Below are 22,894 nucleotides of genomic sequence, written 5' to 3' on the forward strand. Positions count from 1 at the left end.
GCAGCTTGCATTATTCAGTTTATATAACAATGAAGTGTTTTGCATGCCGTTGTGTACTTTGCATCTCATCATATATCCCTCAGTAATTTATATTAATGTGCATTACAGAAATATAATGCATATTTTTCCATTTAACATGCATCAAGGGGCAAATTAATATGGATGTTGATGTAATGCACCTTAATAAATACCCTCCTAAGCAACCCAAAAAATACCCCACACAAAGCAGGGAGGCTACCTAAGCTCTTTCATTATAATCAGTTTGAACCCCTTCTTAGTAAGTATGCTTGACATAAAAATATGGAACTGTTGCAGCCAAAAAATGTAATAGAAAATGTTAGGCTATTTTGAAATCTGTAAACGTTATATATCCCTGTTATAATTGCAACATGTCAGATGTACTAGGCATTTTCCAGTAGACTAATGAAAAAAAAATATAGTAATCTACTCTGTAGTTCTTACTGTAAAGTAAAAATATTGATCTATGGTTTAAAGAAACTGCTTAACACAAGATAACTGATCTTTTGAGGAAACTACCACCAGAATAATATGTACACTAAGTTCCTGTTGATGTTGAAAATATTGAAGCAGAGCCAACATTTAACCTGCATTTTTGTAATCTTCACACTGCAGCTCTGCTCTTATCACAGATTCTTGCATCAGGCAGGAAATTCAGCTGTGGAAGTAAGGAAGTTTTGTCTGCACCGCTAAGAGTCTCTGATGTCCGGATATGTCATATGATACATATGGCCTGCAGCCTGAATGAATTAACAGGAGATCGTTCTCCAGCAGTAAAAGAGGAGAAAATGTCATTTTAGTGCCTCTGTCCATAAAATTGCTATAAAGAAATTACCTAGTCCTTGTTATTGAGAATTTAGAATTCTGTGTCAGATTGATTAAATCTCCTGCACATCTGAACTTTCAGACTGCTTAGAAATTGGCCCAACTGTGCTTACAACCTTTATTTATTTTTTTTTATCCAGCATTTCTCCTTTCCTCCTTTTTCGTTCCAGCTTAGTCGGAACCAAGTTGAGATCTAGCACAGCAGGGGTAATTCTATAAAATAGGCACTAATATTTACATACCAATTATACAGTGGCGTACCAAGGGCAGGGCGGTGGGGGCGGTGCGCCCCGGGTGCATACTGCAAGGGGGTGCATGGAGAAGCTGCGCGGCTGTCGGCTGTTCTGGTTCCCTGCTTCCTCTGACGTTACTTCCTGTTCCAGGGCAGGGAACCGATAGAGCCAACAACCTTGCGATTGCTCCCTGCACCTCCAGGAGGTAAGAGCAATGCGCTTAGGGGGGAGCACAGCGGCCGTCCACCCCAGGTGGCAGGCAACCTGGGAACACCACTGCAGTTATATGTGTAGAATAGTGGCGTATACACACGTATGTGTGTACTACATATGTAAATGCCAAATACCTACCTAAGTGCTGTTCTATAAGTATGCACATAACTTACATAGCCTGCATTTTACAGATAGGTATACACATGGGTAGATTAGAACAGAGCATGGGTGGGACTTACACTTACTTCATTTACACTATCTGAAGGGGGGGGTTGCCATATTTTATATTTACACACACACACACCCTTGAAATGCATATTCAGTTGTCACTGCATTGACCATCCTAGGCCAGGGGCTATGTGAGCTGGTTCTATTTGTAACCTCATGACTAAGTATGTGACTGTGGCCATCTAGCCTTCACTTTCATGCAATTTTGCAACCCCCCCCCCCCCCCCCCCCCCCCTTCCCCAGGGCTGTGAAGAGTGCCTTTGCCCGGGGGTAATTTAATCTTTAGGTTAGGTAAAGTGGGCAGCTAGAGTGGCAACAGGAAGTTAGGAACAGTAGAAGGAGGAAACGAGACACCTGCATATGGGTAAGGAAGGTGCAAGTGGCTTCCCAAGTAGGAGAAGTCAACTGTTGCACCGTTTCTCCAACTCCATGACAGCAGATAGTGGGGAGGGCAGATTCTGCCACCCAAACAATGAGCCTAACAGTAGTATGAAAAGGCAGTGGGAAGTGGGCCAGTGACTCAAGAGACCAGGACAACAGACAGATATCTGAAGCAATTTATTGAAGACTCGACACAGATCTGTGTTTTGGCCACAGGCCGACCTCAGGAATCTGGAAAGAAAATATTATAAACATAAAAAACTGGTATATATAAATATATGCATATCGCATTGTGCTGAAAAACATACATTAAAATCCAAATATAGAATGAGAATAAATACAGATAAAAAAATCATATTCAGTAAAATTAATCGAAACTTGAATAATGAAGAATTCATTATAAAAGATGACTTAAAGGTGGGTCCTATATAAATGATAAAAAGACAATATGAAAAAACGTATAAACATGTATCATAAAACACTAAATGGGCTCATATATGAAAATGACATGTTGAAAACTCATAATATAATGCAGTAATACATATATAATGCAGTAAAACTAACCTTGGTTGTTGTGTGAATGGGAAAATCTCCAAGAGATGGTTACCTTAAGATGTTGCGATACGTAGTTGTTCTACGAGTTGGGAGATGTTAGTGTACAGGGATTCGATATCCATCGTAACCATAAGGGTTTCAGTAAGTGGACCATCATAATCCTGTAGAAAGTTAATCATCTCTGAAGTGTCATGTACATATGATGGAATAAGTGGAACAAAGGGTCTAAGGAAATAGTCCACAAAGATGGAAAGTGGATCAATCCTAGAATGCGCATTTGGATTTAGTCTTTCCATGTCACCGCTCGTTTACATTCGCACTCACACTTCTCTGCTAATTTCTATACCCACCTTAGACATTCCGTTTTTAAGTCAAGTGGCAATCCACCAGTTTAATCATAGACGCTTCTCCATTGTTTCTTCTTTTTTCAGATCGACAACCATTTTTCTTTTTTTAGATCAGCAATCATTTTTCCATCAGTTGATACTATTGAATTTATAAATCCATTCTCTTTTTCATTCGTTCCAGACTCACAATATCAGAGTACCGGCAATTATTTATTGTATTCAATGTTTTGTCCCTATATGCTTTTCATTAGACATTACATCTATTTATACTGACTGTTGTTATAAGCCATATACCACCTGGGCCCCCCTGTGCAAGTTGTTAGCTCACACTTTTTATGCAGACAGCTCACAGTGACTGTTCATTGGTGGATCATTTTAATCTTTATAGACCAACTACGTACCACAACATCTTAAGGTAGCCATCTCTTGGAGATTTTCCCATTCACATAACTACCAAGGTTAGGTTTATTGTCTAGCTTATTTTCGAAAGGGAAGCTTGTCGATTTTTTGCATCCTCAACTGCTTTCCGTTGTGGGGATGACCAAAGTTCACGGGGGCGTGTCGGCAGTGTACCGAAGGCGGGGTGGGGCGTGGTTAAGAGATGGGCATCCTCGGCCGATAATGGAAAAAAGAAGGGCGTCCCTCACGAGCATTTGGTCGACTTTACTTGGTCCCTTTCTTTTCACGACCAAGCCTCAAAAAGGTGCCCGAACTGACCAGATAACCACCGGAGGGAATCAGGGATGACCTCCCCTTACTCCCCCAGTGGCCACCAACACCCTCCCACCCTAAAAAAAAATTTTTAACATTTTTTCCAGCCTCTATGCCAGCCTCAAATGTCATACCCAGCTCCATCACAGCAGTATGCAGGTCCCTGGAGCAGTTTTTAGTGGGTACAATGCACTTCAGGCAGGCGGACCTAGGCCCATTCCCCCCCCCCCCCCCCACCTGTTACACTTGTGGTGGTAAATGTGAGCCCTCCAAAACCCACCCGAAACCCACTGTACCCACATGTAGGTGCCCCCTTCATCCCTAAGGGCTATGGTAGTGGTGTACAGTTGTGGGGAGTGGGTTTTAGGGGGGTTTGGGGGGGCTCAGCACACAAGGTAAGGGAGCTATGCATGCACCTGGGAGCAATTTCTGAAGTCCACTGCAGTGCCCCCTAGGGTGCCCGGTTGGTGTCCTGGCATGTGAGGAGCACCAGTGCACTACGAATGCTGGCTCCTCCCATGACCAAAGGGCTTGGGTTTGGTCGTTTTTGAGATGGTTGTCCTCGGTTTCCATTATGGCTGAAAACCGGGGACGACTATCTCTAAGAACGACCATCTCTAAGGTCGACCTAAATGTTGAGATTTGGGCGTCCCTGACCGTATTATCGAAACAAAAGATGGACGTCCATCTTGTTTCGAAAATATGGGTTTCCCCGCCCCTTCGCCGGAACGTCCTTAGAGATGGACGCCCTTAGAGATGGTCGTCCCTGTTTGATTATGCCCCTCTTTGTAAACCAATCCTTTAGTTCACCTGTTCCTCTTGTTTTTACAATTGTTTGCAACATCAATTAATGTTTTCAATTTGAATACTTTTTTTGTAGCATTAGTATATATTTTTTACAATTGACAATACCACTTTAAAGGATATGTATGTTAACCCCTCGTTTTGTATTCATCACACTATGGCCCACTTTTTTTCTTTTTCCTTTTTTCTTCCTTTTTTCTTTTTATTTCTTTGTTTTATTTTACCCCCCCTTTTTTTTATTATATACATGATGTTTTTCTATCTCATTTTCTTTAATAACTTAGGGCTCTGTTTACTAAAGCGCACTAGTGTTTTTAGTGCGTTCACAAAATTAGTGCGCAGTAATTGTGTAGGCACCCATTGGAATATTGTGGGTGCCTACACAGCGTGCGCTAATGTTTAGCGCACGCTAAAAGCACTAACGCACCTCTAGCGCGGCTTAGTAAACAGGGCCCTTAGTGGTGTGTAAACATCTAGGTCAAGGTATTATTCACTCATTTTTAATTTTATGTATTTTTTAATATTTGCAGCTAGCTTGATTTCATAAGACTGTATTTGCTGTTATAAATTGTATTTTATGCACATTTATATGTTTTTACAAGTTTGTAAATGATGTATCCTATATGTTTTAATATATCATAATATGTATTACTGCATTATGAGTTTTCAACTTGTTTTATTTTTCATATATGAGCCCATTTAGTGATTTGGGATACATGTGTATATGTTATTTTCATATTGTGTTTTTATCATTCACATAGGACACACCTTTAAGTCATCTTAAAAATGTATCTGTTCAAAAAGGCATACACTATCAACTCAACATAAAAACACTGACTGATACAACACAACAAAACCATAATACAGTGTGGACACAACAAATCCAAATCACAGCTTGGACACAATAATAACAAAATGCATCACGGGCACAACAAAACCAAAACACAGTATGGACACAATAATAGCAAAATGCATCATGGACACAACACAATTCTCCCGAGTACGATGCCCCTATGTGGCCATGCCACATGAACCTTATCCTATCTCATGTGGCTATACCACATGAACCTATCTTATATATACATCACTCTGTATTTGTTTACACCGGAGTCTGCAATCGCATCTCCAGCACTATGTAAGCCACATTGAGCCTGCTAATAGGTGGGGAAATGTGGGATAGAAATGTAACAAATAATAAAAATAAAAATCTTGTGTAATGATTTCTTCATTATTCAAGTTTCGGTTAATTTTATTTAATATGATTTTTTATCTGTATTTATTCTCATTCTATATTTGGATCTTAATGTTTGTATGGTTTTCAACACAATGTGATATGCATATATTTGTATTTATCAGTTTTTTATGTTTATAATATTTATTTTCCAGACTCCTGAGGCAGGCCTGTGGCCGAAACACAGATTTATTTTGAGTCTTTAACATATCACTTCAGATATTTGTCTGTTGTCCTGGTCTCTTGAGTCATTGGCCCACTTTCCACTGCCTTTTCACTGTTGATTGCTCATAGGGTTTTGGAGTTTGTCTACCTCTGGTAGACTGTTTCCTTATCCTAGCAGTATTAGCTCATTGGGAGGTGTGAGTTTTGCCTCACCATCTCTCAATCTTCCTTTTAAAATGCCCGCAATCTAATTGCAGTAGAGTAGGTACTTAAGCGCCTATCACACCTTGTAGCTACAGGTATAAGCTGCAAGATTGTAAGGCTGTTATGATGAGACTTGCCCCTGTGCTGCCAGTGCAACTTAGACATTAAAAAAAAAAAGAGTGTGGGAGCAAGATGGTCTCTCATGTTACATTTTTGGGTTTATTTGCTGAGAAAACTCCTTATCTTTTGCCTAAAAAAAGGGGGAAGAGTCTGGCATCTGCCTGCCTGACTCAAACCCCTTCCCCCAACTCACCAACTAGAGATAACTGGCTTTATGCAGGCAGCTTCTCTGGACATTCCGGCTGACTTGGTCCTCAGGAGAAGCCCAAGTTTCGGAGGCAATGTATCACTTAGCCCCATGGGCCCAAATGTAGCTTAGAGCCAGCAAAGAACTACAATAATGACTATCGGCAGACTTCTGGCCCTGACTTCCTCTGCTGTGGAACAGATCACTACGGTGCAAGTGGAAGCTGTACCAATCTCAGTGGCACAGAAAGCAGTTCAAGGAGGGACAGTGGAGGTGAATATCTGCTCCCCCCCCCCCCCCCTTTTGGTTAAACCTGCACAAGTGACTCTGGACTGTATATGGCAAGCTTTGGAGTCCCTGTACAGAGTATGCTCTGGAATTGTTCCTACTGTACAGATAAATTCAACTAGACTACAGACTTTGGAGGAAGGCCTTACAGTGACCAGGGCAGGGGCATATCCAAACCTCAGATTTTGGGGAGGCCTGAGCCCAAATTGTGAAGGGGAGGGCTTTTTAAAATTCCCCCACCCAGTAACCCCCATATACCTGAGCTGGTGGCCCCAGCCAAAGCCTGGCGCTTTTTTTGGGCTACCCCCATCCCTGTGCATGTTCGGTTTTCACAAAATTGAGCATATACAGGAGAGACCCTCCTGCGCATGCTTGGTTTTTGTACAAGCATAAGGGGCAGGCCTGCCTCACTCAAGCTCAATTTTACAAAAAAAACCAAGCATGTCCAGGGGGGTGGGGGGGGGGGGGACCGGCACAGCAGCAGCCCAGGAGATGCAGCAGGCTTTGGTTTGAGGAGGGCTTCTGCTGGTGGCGCTTGGGGATTCCCACCAGCGCCTCAATTTTAAAGAGGCCCAAACCCAAATTGGGGGGCCCAGGCTCCTAAGACACCCCCCCATGGCTACGAAACTGACAAGTGACAGAGGTGAAAACTGAAGATATGGGTCTTCAGGTTCAACAGGTAAAGCAGCTTTATTCCTCTCTTACCCAGGAAAAGATTCTTCGTCAAAAGGTAGAAAATTTTGATAACTTCACCAGATAATTGAACTTAAGGCTTTTAAACTTTACTCAGATGTTAACAGCATCTATTTCATAGATTCTTAAAAGAAATGTTTCATTTTTCTGATACTGCATAACCTCCTCTCCAAAAGATTTATTATATTCCTTCTGCTATTCAGGCATTTGCTCTGGTGAAGCCTCTGCTGTAGACATCTTCAGATGTTTTGAATGTAACTGAAATACTAAAAAGTTCAGTAAATGAAATAATTACCAGAACTACTCTCTTCGTATTATTTGTCTTCTTCAAGATAGATATGCTTTGTTATAGTTGTGTGTTTTTTTTACTCTTTTAAGTGGACAAGGTTTGCCATCTGGTGTGAGAGCAAGACCTTAAATCCCCTCACTTACCTTACACAAAATCTGCTTGAATACCTCCTGCAGGTTCGTCTCAGGGCAATCAGTGCTTATCATTAACGTGTAGGAGGTAAGCCTCTAGTTGATCGTTTCATTAGAGGTTTGCTGTTGACAGAGCCCCCCCCCCCCCCCCCCCCATCAAACCTCCCATCGTGTCATGGGATCTCATCATTGTTCTCACCCAGTTTATGAACTCTCCTTTTGAGCCACTTGATTCCTGTCATCTGAAATATTTGACCTGCAAAGTTGTGTTTTTGGTGGTGGTTATGTCAGCCCGCAGAGCCTAGTAGCAGATCCACCTTACACTAAGTTTCATCACAATAGAGTAGTTTTCCGCATGCACCCTAAGTTCCTTCCTAAGGTAGTGTTGGAGTTCCATCTTAATAAGTCAGTTGTTTTACCAACATTTTTCCCCAAATAACATGTCCATCCTGGTGAAAGTGTACTTGCATACCTTAGATTGCAAGTGAACCTTATCCTTTTACCTGGGGCAGACTAAAGCCCATAGGCAGTCCACCCAACTTTTTGTTTCTTTTGACCCAAATCGGATTGGGAGGGGGTAGCCATCGGCAAGCACACAATTTCTAATTGGCTAGCAGATTCTAGAGGGCCATATCCAGGCTCATAATGTCAGAACCACGGCAATGCCGGTAGCCACTTGAGATCTGCCTCCATAGAAGAGATATGCAAAGTTGCAACATGTTCTTCTGTCCATACATTCACATCTCATTACTGCCTTGTGCAGGATACCTGACATGACGTCCGGTTTGCTCAGACAGTTCTGCACATTTTGTTTGGTGTCTAGAATCCTACCCCCTAGTCCCAATTTTGTTCTCTTCCAGGCTGCACCTCCACCACTAGAATATATATAGTTTCTAAGTTGATTTACTTCAAGGCCTCAATGATTCGAGTCCCTACTGTCCTAACATTCTTGTTTTCAGTGAGCCTGGTACCCAGGATTAGATTGGATTTTAATAATTTGATATACTGCTAAATACATCAGTGCCTATGTGGTTTACTGAATTAAACACATTATACAAAATTTCAATAATAAATTCATAAATGTGAGAATACAACTGGTCTGCTTGTCCTTGGAGAAAGCAAAGTTACTCATCTGTAGCAAGTGTTCTCCAAGGACAGCAGGCCAAGTGTTCTCACAAAACCTCCCACCTCCCCTTGGAGTTGAATTTTTTAGCTATATTACCTGAATGAGGGACCTACACTTGCACATCGGTCAGGAAGGCACCAGTGCATGAATGGTGGGATGCTGCTAGAAACTTCTACAAACTTCTCGCTAGTCTGCATCTGCACCAGGCTCCATTGGATGACTTCATCCAACTGTGAGAATGCTTGCCCTGCTGTCCTCAGAAAACACCTACTACAGGTGAGTAACTTTGCTTTTTGCCTTTATAATATAGGGACAACATAAGTACTTATGCGCCTTGATAGCTTAGGAATCCTGTTATAAAATTACCCTCCACGTGTGAATCAGTTATCTGTGCTTAAAATGAATGTGGGATTACTGGTATAAGCCATTATAAACATAGTGAGGGTAAGTTTATAAAGCCTGATTTACATACACAAAAGGGCTTTTATAAACTTGCATGATCACATACACTTGTAAAAAGTACTCATACAGAAAATGTGTGTCTACTTTTACACAAACTGCATGTAGGCGTTCCCAGGGTAATTTAGGTGGAATAGAGGCAGAATTGCAATGTGCATGCATATTTTATATAATACACTTAGAATATATGTACTCCTTTGGAGTAGGTATAAATCTGTTCTTTAGCTTTCCAAATCTGAGTTCAAAGTGAGGGTGCTGTTGGAGTTGCATCAGGGAGCCTATTTTATAAAGGCACAGAAGCACCTATGTTTTATTTTTTTAAAAGGCTGCTCTGTGGACTTCTTGCAAAGGAATCTGGTAAGTGGTTTCAGCCTGCCAATAATATATAAAAATCTATAACCATTCAGAGATGAAACAAACCAGCCGTACCAAAATAACCCTTCAGTTTTTTAGATACCTTTATTTTTAGTATCCATAAAGATTTATACAGTAGTCTTGTTAGATCTAAAATATCTGACCCACCAGATGACACAAAAATGTATTCATTGTTTACCACTATTAATTTCCCTTTGTGTTAACCATAATCTTATCAGTTTGATTGAATGTTAGGAATTGATAAGACTTAGCATTTGAATTTTTTTAACTTGTAAAAGGGTGTGTAGTGTTTTGTTTCTTGGCTCTCTTAACATTTTGCTTTTTGTGCTTTCAGCTTACAAATTTGGAAAGGAAATGGCAACACCATGAGCAAAATAACTTTGTAATGAAAGAATGTATCCTTTAATAAAGCTGAATCTTTCCCTTGGTACATTAGTTAAGTTGAATGATTTTCAGACATCTGAAGGCCCATTTTGCATAGAATGTTGAGATCAGAATAGAGATGTCCAGGTCGGAATATGCTCAGTTCCAGAGGTATCCAGAAAGTTAACTTTACTTTTTTTTTTTTTAGAGTTGTCAATTATGAAATTGTTTGAGAGTTTCTTCTCCCCCTGTCCAAATCATAGATCAGTTATCAATATACCATATTTAAAGGTTTAGTCTCATATTTATTCAAAAATGTCTTTTCCAGTTCTACAATGAAAAAGTTGGCATATTGTGGTGTCATTTTGGTGTCCATAGTAGTACCCATGACTTCTAGATAGATGTCATTATTGAAACTGAAGTCAGGACCGGTCCAAAGGTATTGGATGTCCTAGGTGATCCTTCAACTTTGGGCCCCCTCCCAAGGGCAGCTTGAGGCCCTCCCCTCCCTGCCCCTGCATAGTTCAGCATTTCCCCTTCCCCTCAGTAGCCCCTCACCTCAAGTTGTCAACATCACTCGCTCCCCTCTGTAGCAAACTCCCCCCACCGTGGCCAACATCTCTCATTCCCTCAACCCTAATGTTGCTAGTATCTCCACTTCCCCTTTCTAAACCTCCACCCTAGATTGTCAGCATCACTCCTTTCCCTCCCTCCCCCCCCCTGTTGCCAGGGTCTCCTCTACCTTTAACCCTCCACCCAACTGCCCAGCATTTCATCTTCCCTTCCCTACCCCCTACTCTATGTCCTGCATGTCCACCCTGCTTCCCTCCCCACTTTAGAGTGACTGCAGACCTTCCTGTCTCCTTCCTCACCAGCCCCTTAAGGAAGAGTGAGTGCTGCGTGGACTGTGTGAGCAAAGGCCTGATGTGAAGCGCTGTCATGTCCTGGCCCCTCCAATAGAAAATCTGCCTCAAATGGGAGCAAGACATTGCAGTGCTTCAGCATGGGCCTGTACTTACAGGGCCCACGCAGCACTCACTCATCTTTAACTCGGGACTGGCATACAGCAGTGGCAGGCCCAGCAGGAGAAAAACTCTTTCATGTCAGCTGTGATTGAAGTAGCTGTGACATGTACCAATATCTATATCATTATTTAATCATTTTATTGGAACGGAAAGAGTTTATAAACAGCTTGAGAATCTGAAGGTGGACAAAGCTATGGGGCCAGATGGGATACATCCCAGGATACTGAAGGAGCTCAGAGAGGTCCTGGCAGGACCTCTTAAAGATTTATTTAATAGATCTTTAGAGATGGTAGAGGTTCCGCGAGATTGGAGACGAGCAGATGTGGTCCCTCTTCACAAAAGTGGAGACGGGGAAGAAGTGGGAAACTACAGACTGGTAAGTCTCACGTCAGTGTTAGGAAAAATAATGGAATCGCTGCTGAAAGAAAGGATAGTTAACTTTCTAGAAGCCAATTGGTTACAGGATCCAAGGCAACATGGCTTTACCAAAGGAAATTCCTGCCAAACAAATCTTATTGACTTCTTTGACTGGATGACCAAAGAACTGGATGAAGGACATGCGCTAGATGTAATCTACTTGGATTTCAGCAAAGCCTTTGATACGGTACTCAACAGAAGATTAGCGAATAAGCTGAGAGGGCTGAACTTAGGACCAAAAGTGGTGAACTGGATGGGAAACTGGTTGACTGACAGGTGGCAGAGGGTGGTGGTAAATGGAATCCGTTTGGAGGAAAGGAAGGTGAGCAGTGGAGTTCCTCCGAGGTCGTGCTGGGGCCGATTCTGTTTAATATATGTGTGAGAGATATTGCTGAAGGGTTGGAAGGAAAGGTTTGCCTTTTTGCAGATGACACGAAGATAGCCAATAGAGTGGATACCCTGGAGGAAGTAGAAACAATGAGAAGGGATCTCCAAATATTAGAAGAATGGTTGAGGGTCTGGCAGTTAAAATCAAGTGGATCAAAATATCAAATTTATGACTCATTGGGATAAGAAAAAAAATCAATTTTCTTGATATCTCTATAGTTCTGAATGATTAGGGACAGTTCAATACATCTGTGTCAAAAATCACAGACAGAAACACAGTGTTGCATTACACTAGTTATCATCCCAAGAGCTTACATGATAGTGTTCCTATTAGTCAGTTCCTCCGGCTAAAAAGACTGTGCTCCACCATTGATCAGTTCAAGGAGCAAGCGAATAGAATATTCTTTAGATTTTGTCAGTGGGGTTATCCCAGAACAGTAGTAAAAAAAAGCGTACAAGAGAGCATTATATGCAGATAGACAGTGGTTAATACATTCTTCATCTTCAGGAAATTTTAATGAGCTGACGTGTATTACCTTATACTCTTCGTGCTCTTATTATAGCATGAATTATTAAAAAGTATTGGCATGTCCTGGGTATTCATAAGGTATTTAAAGAATACCCCAAGTTTGCTTACCATAGAGGGAAAAACTTGGGAGAATTAGTGTCAAATCCAAAACCCTGGCTGGGAGAGAATAACAGACATTTTAATTGTGGAGAATGTAATTATTGTCAGTATGCAGTGGAAACTAATGTTATATCTATTCCCCATTCGATTAACGGTTTCAATTATCTATGAGGACAGATTGCAACTCACAAGGAGTTGTATATTGTATTATGTGTCCATGTGGTCTTTATTATATAGGCCAGATGACTAGAAAGATAAAAACTCGCATAGGAGAGCATGTTTCTAACATAAGGCCTAATAAAAAGGAAGCTCCTTTGACTGATCACTGGAAGGAACACAGACATTCCATTTCTGAATTAAAATTTGTAGTGTTGTTGCAGGTACAACATCGTGGTAAAGTCAATCCAGATTGGTTAATACATAAAGAACAACAGTTTATTTACTCTTGGAACACGACCCAGCCAGGGGAACTGAACAAGGAAATTGAATGGGACAGGGGAATGCATAATAGGTGTTAGTGACAAGACGTTAAATTTCCGCCATACGACAACGCTAAGTGCCACCATTGGGCAAGATACATTCTGGACTGGAGCTCCATCCGGGGTTAGCGGTCGCTGGGAAATGTTGATAATTAAGATTCAGATCATCTAAGGTAAGAAGATCATAGTGGCTCAAATAGGAAATAGTGAAGGGATATTATTTGGTTCATTATTTGGTTTATTTGAGGTGGTATGCATGTTGTAGGTGGAATCGCAGCATGCCTTTTGACAAAACTAACAGCGAAACTTGGCCAGTGTCAAGGCAGTGCACTGTATTCAGTGAAGTACTGAAGGACATGATTTTGTTTCACCATGAAGAGTGAACATATTGCACAATTGGTGATGTGGACAACACGTTCTCCTTGTTTTATACCTAAGAGGAAGATTGACTGTTTAGAGACAACTTTATATTCTTGAAAAGACTGCATGGAAATATCAGTTTTAAATTGAGGGGATTCCCCTGAGACGATATAAGAACTATTGACATATGGACTTTCCCTTTTGCAGGTTGCCACACCGTTGTGATTGGTAGAGAAGTTCTAATAGCAAAGTTACATTATATTACTCATTGAATAAATATGAGTACCATATCAGTATGAATTTGGTTTGTTATCCTTTCACTAAAGGACCTTAAATTGTAGAAAGGTTTGCATAAATGATAGCATGAGTAACAAATAGTGATGATTTTTAACACATTTATACCTGTGACTTGGAATAGTTACAATTTAATGCCAAGAAGTGCAGAGTGATGCACTTGGGGTGCAGAAACCCAAAAGAGAGATACCGGATAAGAGGGGAGAGATTAGTAAGCTCGACTCAGGAGAGAGACCTTGGAGTGTTGATGTCCGAGGATTTGAAGGTTAAGAAACAATGCGACAAGGTGGCAGCCGTGGCCAGAAGAATGCTAGGCTGCATAGAGAGGGGTATAACCAGCAGAAGAAAGGAGGTGTTGATGCCCTTCTACAAGTCATTGGTGAGGCCCCCACTTGGAGTATTGTGTTCAGTTTTGGAGGCCGTATCTTGCTAAAGATGTAAAAAGACTGGAAGCGGTGCAAAGAAAAGCTACAAAAATGGAATGGGATTTGCATTGCAAACCGTATAAGGAGAGACTTGCCGACATGAGCATGTATACCTTGGAGGAAAGGAGAAATGGGTAACATGATACAGACGTTCAAATATTTGAAAGGTATTAATCCACAAACAAACCTTTTCCAGAGACGGGAAGGCGGTAGAACTCGAGGACATGAATTGAGGTTGAAGGGGGGAAGACTCAGGAGTAATGTCAGGAAGTATTTTTTCATGGAAAGGGTGGTGGATACATGGAATGCCCTCCTGCGGGAGGTGGTGGAGATTAAAACGGTAATGGAATTCAAACATTCGTGGGATAAACACAAAGGAATCCTGTTTAGAAGGAATGTATCCACAGAATCTTAGCGGAGATTGGGTGGCAACACAGGTAATTGGGAAGCAAAACCAGTGCTGGACAGACTAAATTACACAGACAAATTACACTGCACTCATATACACATAGTGCACACCCTAAACAATCCACCAACTCAAAGATACAATAACCAACCAAAAGGAATAATATCCGGATATGAACACTACCGACAAAACGAGGAAAACAACAACAACAGCAACAAACTCCACCACTGAAGAAACAGACAATTAATAAAAATAAATACATCAAACCATCCCTTGGAACCATATCACTCAATCCAACTAGGATACATCAATGCAAGGTCAGCAGTAAGCAATTCAGTAGACATTCTAGACTGGATCATCCCAGACAAACTAGATCTTCTATTTATCACAGAAACCTGGTTCCATAGTCCCACAGATCCCGCCATCTTAGAAATGTGCCCACCAGATTACAAAATCACCCACTGGACAAGAAATGGAAAAAAAGAGGAGGCGGAATAGCTATAATTTACAAACCCGAATTCACCATCACAGTCACGGGCGAATCTACCTCCCCACAACTCGAAATTGCATTGACAAGAATTAACCATCCAAACTTAACAGGACACCTTAACACAATCCTATTCTACAGGCCTCCAGGAAAATGGCAAGACTCCCAAACACAACTCATGGATTTCATCTCGAACTCCTGCGTATCTGCCTCAAACATCCTTATACTAGGAGACATCAACCTACACATAGAAGATGACACCTTACCAAACACACGAGAATTCAAAGAATTCCTAAAACTCTGGGAACTGCAAGCACCCAACATGCTACCAACCCACGAAAAAGGACACACACTAGATATCATAATGAACAAATTCGAATCAGACTCAACTATCATACTCACCGACACCCGATGGACACCCACATTATGGTCAGACCACCATAAAGCAAATGTCACTCTCTGCTGGCGAAAAACACATTTAAACACGACCAATAAACGTGAGCGAACAACATACACAACGAGAGGAAAAATAGACCCCACAACATTCTGGCAACAGATCTACCAGAACGAATGGACAACAAACGCTGACACCATCCAATTCCTCCAAGAATGGGACGACCTATGTACAACAACATTAGACAAAATCGCCCCAATCCAAACCAGAACATCACACAGGAAAAAAGCAAACCCATGGTTCACCGAAGAGCTGAAAAAAACTTAAAACGCAAGTCAGAAAACTAGAACGAGCTTGGAACAAAAAGAAAAACGAACAAACACTAAACGATTGGAAACTACTTCGGAGAAAATACAAATACACCATAAAACAGACAAAAAGACTACATTACAAAACAATAATAGGACCCAACTACAAAGACACACAAACTCTTTAACCTCGTGAACAAATTGCTAGATACCACACCAGTTACAAACAACGGCAAAGATATGCCAGACGTCGACAACCTTGCGAAGTACTTCAAGGAGAAAATTATACTACTACGACACAAAATACCCACTAGTCCTATAGAATACGCCACTCTTCTGGACTGTCTAGATCCAGAAGAAGGAACACACCCAGCAGACAGAACCTGGACTGAATTCGAACCACTATCAGAAGACCTCATCTCTAAGACTCTCAAAAGATATGCCAAATCCAATTGCAAACTAGACACATGCCCAAATAGCCTCATGAAATCTTCTCCTCAACAATTCATAATAGACCTAACGAACCATATAAACTACATGCTACAAAACGGACTCTTCCCAAAAGAAAAAGGAAAAATCTTACTCACCCCAATTCCTAAAGATACAAAGAAAAACACAAGCGAAATAACCAACTACAGGCCAGTAGCATCCATACCACTAATAACCAAGATAACCGAAGGAATGGTAACCAAACAACTCACAAACTATCTAAACAAACATTCAATACTGCACGATGCCCAATCAGGATTCCGGTCGAACCATAGCACTGAAACAGTATTAGTCACCCTTATGACTAAATTTAAACAAATAATAGCAACTGGCAACAACATACTCCTCCTACAATTTGACATGTCAAGCGCATTTGACATGGTCGACCACGGAATCCTACTACACATACTGGAATACTTTGGCATTGGAGGAAACGTCCTGAACTGGTTCAAGGGGTTCCTAACCTTGCGTTCGTATCAAGTCACATCAAATTCAACCACATCCAAGGCATGGACACCTGAATGTGGAGTTCCACAAGGATCACCTCTCTCACCAACTATCTTCAACCTAATGATGATCCCTCTAGCAAAACTCCCATCAAACCATAACCTTAACCCATATATATACGCCGATGATGTGACGATATACATCCCTTTCAAACAAGACATCAAAGAAATCTTCAACGAAATCAATCAAAGTCTATACATCATGAACACGTGGGCAGATGCATTTCGTCTGAAGTTCTGAACCTAAATGCAGAAAAAACTAAATGCCTGATACTCACCTCCCAATACAATACAAATGAATTCAACGCGATAAACACACCAAACCAAAACCTTCCAATCTCAGAAACGCTAAAAATTCTTGGAGTCACTATCGACCGCCACCTAACACTCGAAACTCACGCAAATAACACAACTAAGAAGATGTTCCACTGCATGTGGAAATTGAAAAGGATTAAACCATTCTTCCCAAGATTCGTCTTCCGCAACCTAGTGCAATCCCTCGTCCTAAGCCATCTGGATTACTGTAACTCACTATACACAGGCTGCAAAGAGCAAGTACTGAGGAAACTTCAAACAGCCCAGAACACAGCAGCCAAACTCATTTTCGGAAAACCAAAATATGAAAGGGCAACACCACTACTAAAGAAACTACACTGGCTTCCACTTAAGGAACGAGTCACTTTCAAGGTATGCACACTAGTCCACAAGATCATTCATGGTGAAGCCCCTGCCTATATGTCCGAGTTGATAGACCTTCCAACCAGAAATGCTAAAAGATCATCCAGAACATACCTCAACCTCCACTTCCCTAATTGCAAGGGCGTGAAATACAAGACGCTACACGCGTCAACCTTTTCTCACACGAGCACGCAACTTTGGAATACACTGCCGCGCAACTTAAGAACGATTTACGAACAAGCCTCCTTCCGCAAATTACTGAAGACTCATCTGTTTGAAACAATTTATGGCAAGAGCCAAAACACATAGAGTCCACACTCACTGATCATCAATGCTCCATACATCCACTCCTAACCCTCATCCCCCCTAATTCCACATCACTCATACATTTACTCACAGGAATATGTACACCATATATCTCTGTGTCTTAACACTGCCTTTTAAGCTTCCCATTGTCTCTTTCCAACGTTTCAATGTTGATGTCCCGTTGTTATATTCTTAATGATACTTCGATGGTTTCACAAAACTTGTACAATGTAACCTATAACCAAGTTATAACAAATGTATTTCCATTATTCATATCTTATTGTAAGCCACACTGAGCCCACAAAGAGGTGGGAAAATGTGGGATACAAATGCAATAAATAAATAAATAAATAAATAAATAAATAGATATGGATGGGCTGGAGTGTAAATTTTAAGGGGCTTTGACGTTAGCTTCAGAACTTTTAGTATAAGAACAGTGCTGGGCAGACTTCTACAGTCTGTGCCCTGAGAATGGCAAAGACAAATCAAACTCAGGTATACATATAAAGTATCACATACCTTGTAAAATGTTGGGCAGTCTGGACGGATCGTACAGGTCTTTATCTGCTGTCATTTACTATGTATGATGCCTTCTACAGCTGGAAAATCTATAAATTGTAGATTATTTCACTTTAATAAAAAATAGATCTTTTAGTAGAATTTGATGTAACTTGAATAATCCTTGCCAGTGGGATTTTATGCTTGATTTTGTGAGGTGGAGAGGAATGAAAATCAAAACTGGAGTGCTTTTGTTACTGATGTACTTATCCCAGTAAACAGTTTTTAAAAACGTCATTCAAATTAAGGGATAGTTAACAATATCCTTAGTATATATCCTGTACGCTTCTGATTTTCTTTGTTGCAAATTTCTTTTTCTGTTGTTTTGAGGCTCTAAAGATGGTTTCATTTAGAAACATTTAAAATGTACTTCCCTTTGGAATCGCAACAAGATTCATATTTTTATTTGCACTTAATTTTCCTAACTCTGATAACCAGTTATAGCAACAAAAAGTCAAGAGAGCGACTACCGGCCAGTAATGAAGAATGTGACAAAGCAGATCACAGAGTATAACAAAACTCTTATGGAAGCCCTGCAGAACTCCAGGAACTGAACTCAGCCACTTCCTTGCTGCATCTGTGCTAGTTCTGAAGACCAACAATGTAAAACATCCCAAGGCACCCCACAACTTACCAGCTCAGTTTTTAAAAATATTTTGCATATAAATACAGTGTGCTGCACAGTTTAACATTTATATGAGTAATTCATAACAGGGTACCTATATGAAATCTGTAAAGCTACTTTTATAAAGGTAACATGGGCACTTATGTGCTTTTATGACGTAGACTTCTGTGGTGACCCCCTGTAGCGCTGAAATTTATACTTGCTCCAGAGAAGGTGTAAATAATATGCACTTGTACTCTCTGCATATAGATGTGTATTTTATAGTATGTATGCGTTTATTACAACTCTGCCCCAGGACTATCCATATTAGATCCCTGGGAATGCCTATGCGATGTCATGTATAGGTAAGCACAGTCTTGCAGTGCACCCACTTTTAGTTGAGTATACCCACACACAATTTTATAAGAACCATTCTACATTTGAAAAATGCTTTCTAAAAAATTACCCCCAAAGGAGATAGTTTTGTTAACAGAGGGGAAGTTAGTAATACGTGCTTATAGGAACAATGCATATTTGCTTCTTAATGCACATTAAACGCAAAATCGTGTGTTATTTTATCATAATGCATGTTAATGTAAGTCACTGCAGGCTGTGTAATATTGAGATGTAAAGCATGCAAATGCAAACTGAGTAACGCAGCTAGAATTGAACTTCAGAAGCTGCATTCATGTCGGCTTGACTTCTAGAGTTTAGTACTAGTAGACTACAGCTAAGAGTCACCAGTTCATTTTGAACCTGGTGCCAGCAGGGGCAGGAGTGACTGGGGATCATTCCTGCCAAGACCCCTAGAACATCAGGGACTGACTAATGTAGATGGGGGGGGGGGGGGGGGGAGAGAGCACTTTTCTCCTTATTGAGCAATAGCCCCCTTTAAGAAAGGCTCCCTGGGAGCATTGGGCTGCACATAAACAGCCCCATGAGCCCTTAGAGCAGACTAATGCATTTTGTGAGGCTGATCACAACTTGTGTTATTTACTGTGGAGTCACTAGCCTGAGGTACTGAGTTACCGCAGGTTGGTGACTATTGCTGAAAAACTAAGCTGCAGTAAAATACATATTTTCCACAGCTTTGAGGCTTCTCCCCAGAGAGCTAGATTCTACGGTGCCTTAAAAATCAGCGCCAAAAAAATACGCCTATCCATATTCTATAAACTGCGCCTGAAGTTAGGTGCGGTTTATAGAATACGCCTAGGGCCCATCCGCATGCCAAAATCTAGTCACGGGAATTTATGCTAACTAAAACTTGGTGTAAATGCTGGCGTCTAAGGCGTGGAGCGGGTGTATTCTATAACAGCACGCATATTTTATAGAAACGCCCATGATCCTGATTCGGCAGCACACATTATAATTTACGGTACCACTTTATAGAATACGCTTAGCAAGTTGTGCACATAAATTCTAATTAAAGCCAATTAGTGTCAATAATTGCTTCCAGATTGTCTTGTTAAGATAATTAAGTTGCAAGCACATGTACTATGTACAACCTGAACTGCACATGCAACTCAAGACACACTATGTAGAATCTAGGGGAGAGTGTCTAAGCTGAGGGTGAATAGACTTACATACTGTCTCTATAAACTAGGGGCAACATGTGAGACTGTGTTACTTTATAACATTACTCCAGTAGAAGTAGACACACACATTTACATTGTGTTATGTGCTTAAGTAAACTCTTATAAAATTGTCTAAGGTTATATGCAAGTAAAATAGGCTCATAAAATCACTTTCAAGATATATAGAGATAGATATACATATAGATACACAGATGTTCCCATGGGCCAAGTATAGATGGAACAGGGTTAGGTTAAACATGATTCTTACTGGCACATACATTCACATTATTATACCTGCCTTAAAACAATTGTGAATGTGTGCACCTACTTTCCAGTTGGGTAATTTTATAAAGTCATCTAGGTGCATATGTTGCCTTTATAAAATAAATCTACCACAAAATGTCCAAAAGGAATTCTAATAATAAACAATATCCCTTCAAAAAACCCCCACTTCATTTAATAACAAAATTTATTCCTCCATTTATTCAAACTATATATATATGTCTATAATGCGGTAGAAGTATATATATATATATATATATGCTTCTACCGCATTAGTGACATAGAAATGAAAAAGTTTGAATGGAATGAAAATTTAGATCCCTCTCCTCCTCCTGCCAAACTGAAAAAAAAAAGCCTTAGTTAAAATTTCAGGACAGGAAGCACACATTCTTAACAGGGGTAGACTGACAGTGATCTGGGCCCCCAGGCAGAAAAGGTCATTGGACACTCCTGCCACTTGCACCCCACCCCCTACCCCTGGCCAAAAGGTATGCAAATACACACACCATCCACCTTTGTTCCACCCCCCCCTCCCTTCACACTACAGCCTCCACCTTGTTTCAAGAACCCCCTCTTCTATACACTACATCCCCTTCTTTGTTTCCAGCCCCCCCTGCACACTACAGCCCCCCACGCCCAAGCTTCAGTAGGCCCTTTCTGGGCCTATCTTGGTGATCTAGTGGCCTCTTTGGGGGCAGGAAAGAACCATACTCCTGTCCGCTGCTGCTGCTACTCTACCCAGTGCCGCTGCTTCTTCTTAATGGCTGTGGAGACTTCCCTATACTTGAATATGGTAGCATGTGACTCAGTTTTACCTTTAGGTGTTTTGAACCATTTGCATTAGAACATCTGCAGTTCCAATCATATTACAAGCTCTTGCGTTCTGCATTGTACTTAAAAAAGGAGCTGAGTTTTAAAAAGGAAGAAAGCTGATTTGCTAATAGTTTTCTTTTATAGCTGAATTTCATTCAGGGTCCTTTTACTAAGGCACGCTAGCATTTTTATTGCACACTAAAAATTAGCATGCACTAAACACTAGAGACACCCATAGGAATATATGGGTGTCTCTAGCATTTAGCACATGCTAAAATATGCTAGTGCGTCTTTGAAAAAGACTCCTCTAATGAATTAACATTAAAGTATTAACTCTTGAAATTATTGTTTATTCTTCTTTATGACCCACTCATATAAGGGAATACTTTTCTAAACCATTATGAGGCAATTCTGTAATAGGGTACCTGATAGGAGGCTATTCTATAAAGGAAAAATAGGCACCTACTTTCCTGTATGGAATACTAGTGTAACCAGGTATTAACATGCCTAACATTTATGCACAAGCATTTTCTATAACATATGCATTTAAGTATGGGTCCTGCCCATGTTCTCCCCCTTTGCACATTCCACTTGCAAATACATGCTAAGTAAGTTAGTGGGTATTTGGAAAGGGTGCATGTTGACATATCTGTGTATATATGTTGGTATTCTAAACACTGATTTCCATAGTGCGACCATGAATGACACCACCTATGTTATAGAATTGCCTGTATGTGCTTGGAAAGCATGTTTTACATCCAGAAAATGACTATTACAAAAATGCACAGTAGCATATATATATAAAAGGTTGATACACTGAAAGATAGCTCCTAATTTTACATGATCTGCAGGTAGGTGTTTCTGGGGCAGAGTTAAAATGTACACATGTGCATACACAAAGAGTACGTATATACACTTAGATCTGCCTCAGAGCAGGTATAAATTTGTGCAAGAGCATTTGAGCACTACTAGAGATCATTATAAGAGCCTGTTTTATAACAGGACATGGACACATAATGTTGCTTTTATAAAATAGGTGGTTTTGTTTTTAATTTTAAGTTCCCTGTTATGAAATTACCCCCTAATTCTATAATCTTGGTGCACATTTTTGCACTTAGGTCTAGATTCTATATATGTCACCTTAAAAATTGGTGCTGAAAAAAATACACCTAGGCATATTCCATAAACTATGCCTAAAATTAGGCACAGTTTATAGGATGCGCCTAGGGCCCGACCATGCAACTAAATCTAGTCATGGAAATTTACTCCAAGTAAAATTTGGTGTAAATGCTGGTGACTAAGGCGCAGACTGGGTCTGTTCTATAACATGCATAATTTTATAGAAGTGACCACGATCCACCCATTCCACACACCCTTTTCAGCACCACACATTAGAATTTACTTGCATCACTTTATAGAATACAGTTAGCAAGTTGTGCATGTAAATTCTTATTAAAGTGAATTAGTGTCAATAATTGCTTTTTAATTGGTAATTATTGGCATTGATTGGCTTGTTAAGTTGCATGCG

General features: G+C 40.5%; 1 protein-coding gene across 1 annotated transcript in view; it reads left to right on the forward strand.

Annotated features, from left to right (window-relative positions):
* Nucleotides 1-21,589, forward strand: part of IFT74 (intraflagellar transport 74) — a 291,121-nt gene extending 269,532 nt beyond the window's left edge. Inside the window, exons 19-20 of the mRNA XM_030194172.1 lie at nucleotides 9,918-9,978; nucleotides 18,532-21,589. Of these exons, the coding sequence (XP_030050032.1) occupies nucleotides 9,918-9,978; nucleotides 18,532-18,647 (177 nt within the window). The 3' untranslated portion in view covers nucleotides 18,648-21,589. The remainder of the gene's footprint in view (nucleotides 1-9,917; nucleotides 9,979-18,531) is intronic.
* Nucleotides 21,590-22,894: the final 1,305 nt, after the last annotated feature.

This window comes from Microcaecilia unicolor, chromosome 2 (genome assembly GCF_901765095.1).
Source record: "Microcaecilia unicolor chromosome 2, aMicUni1.1, whole genome shotgun sequence".
Taxonomy (NCBI): domain Eukaryota; kingdom Metazoa; phylum Chordata; class Amphibia; order Gymnophiona; family Siphonopidae; genus Microcaecilia; species Microcaecilia unicolor.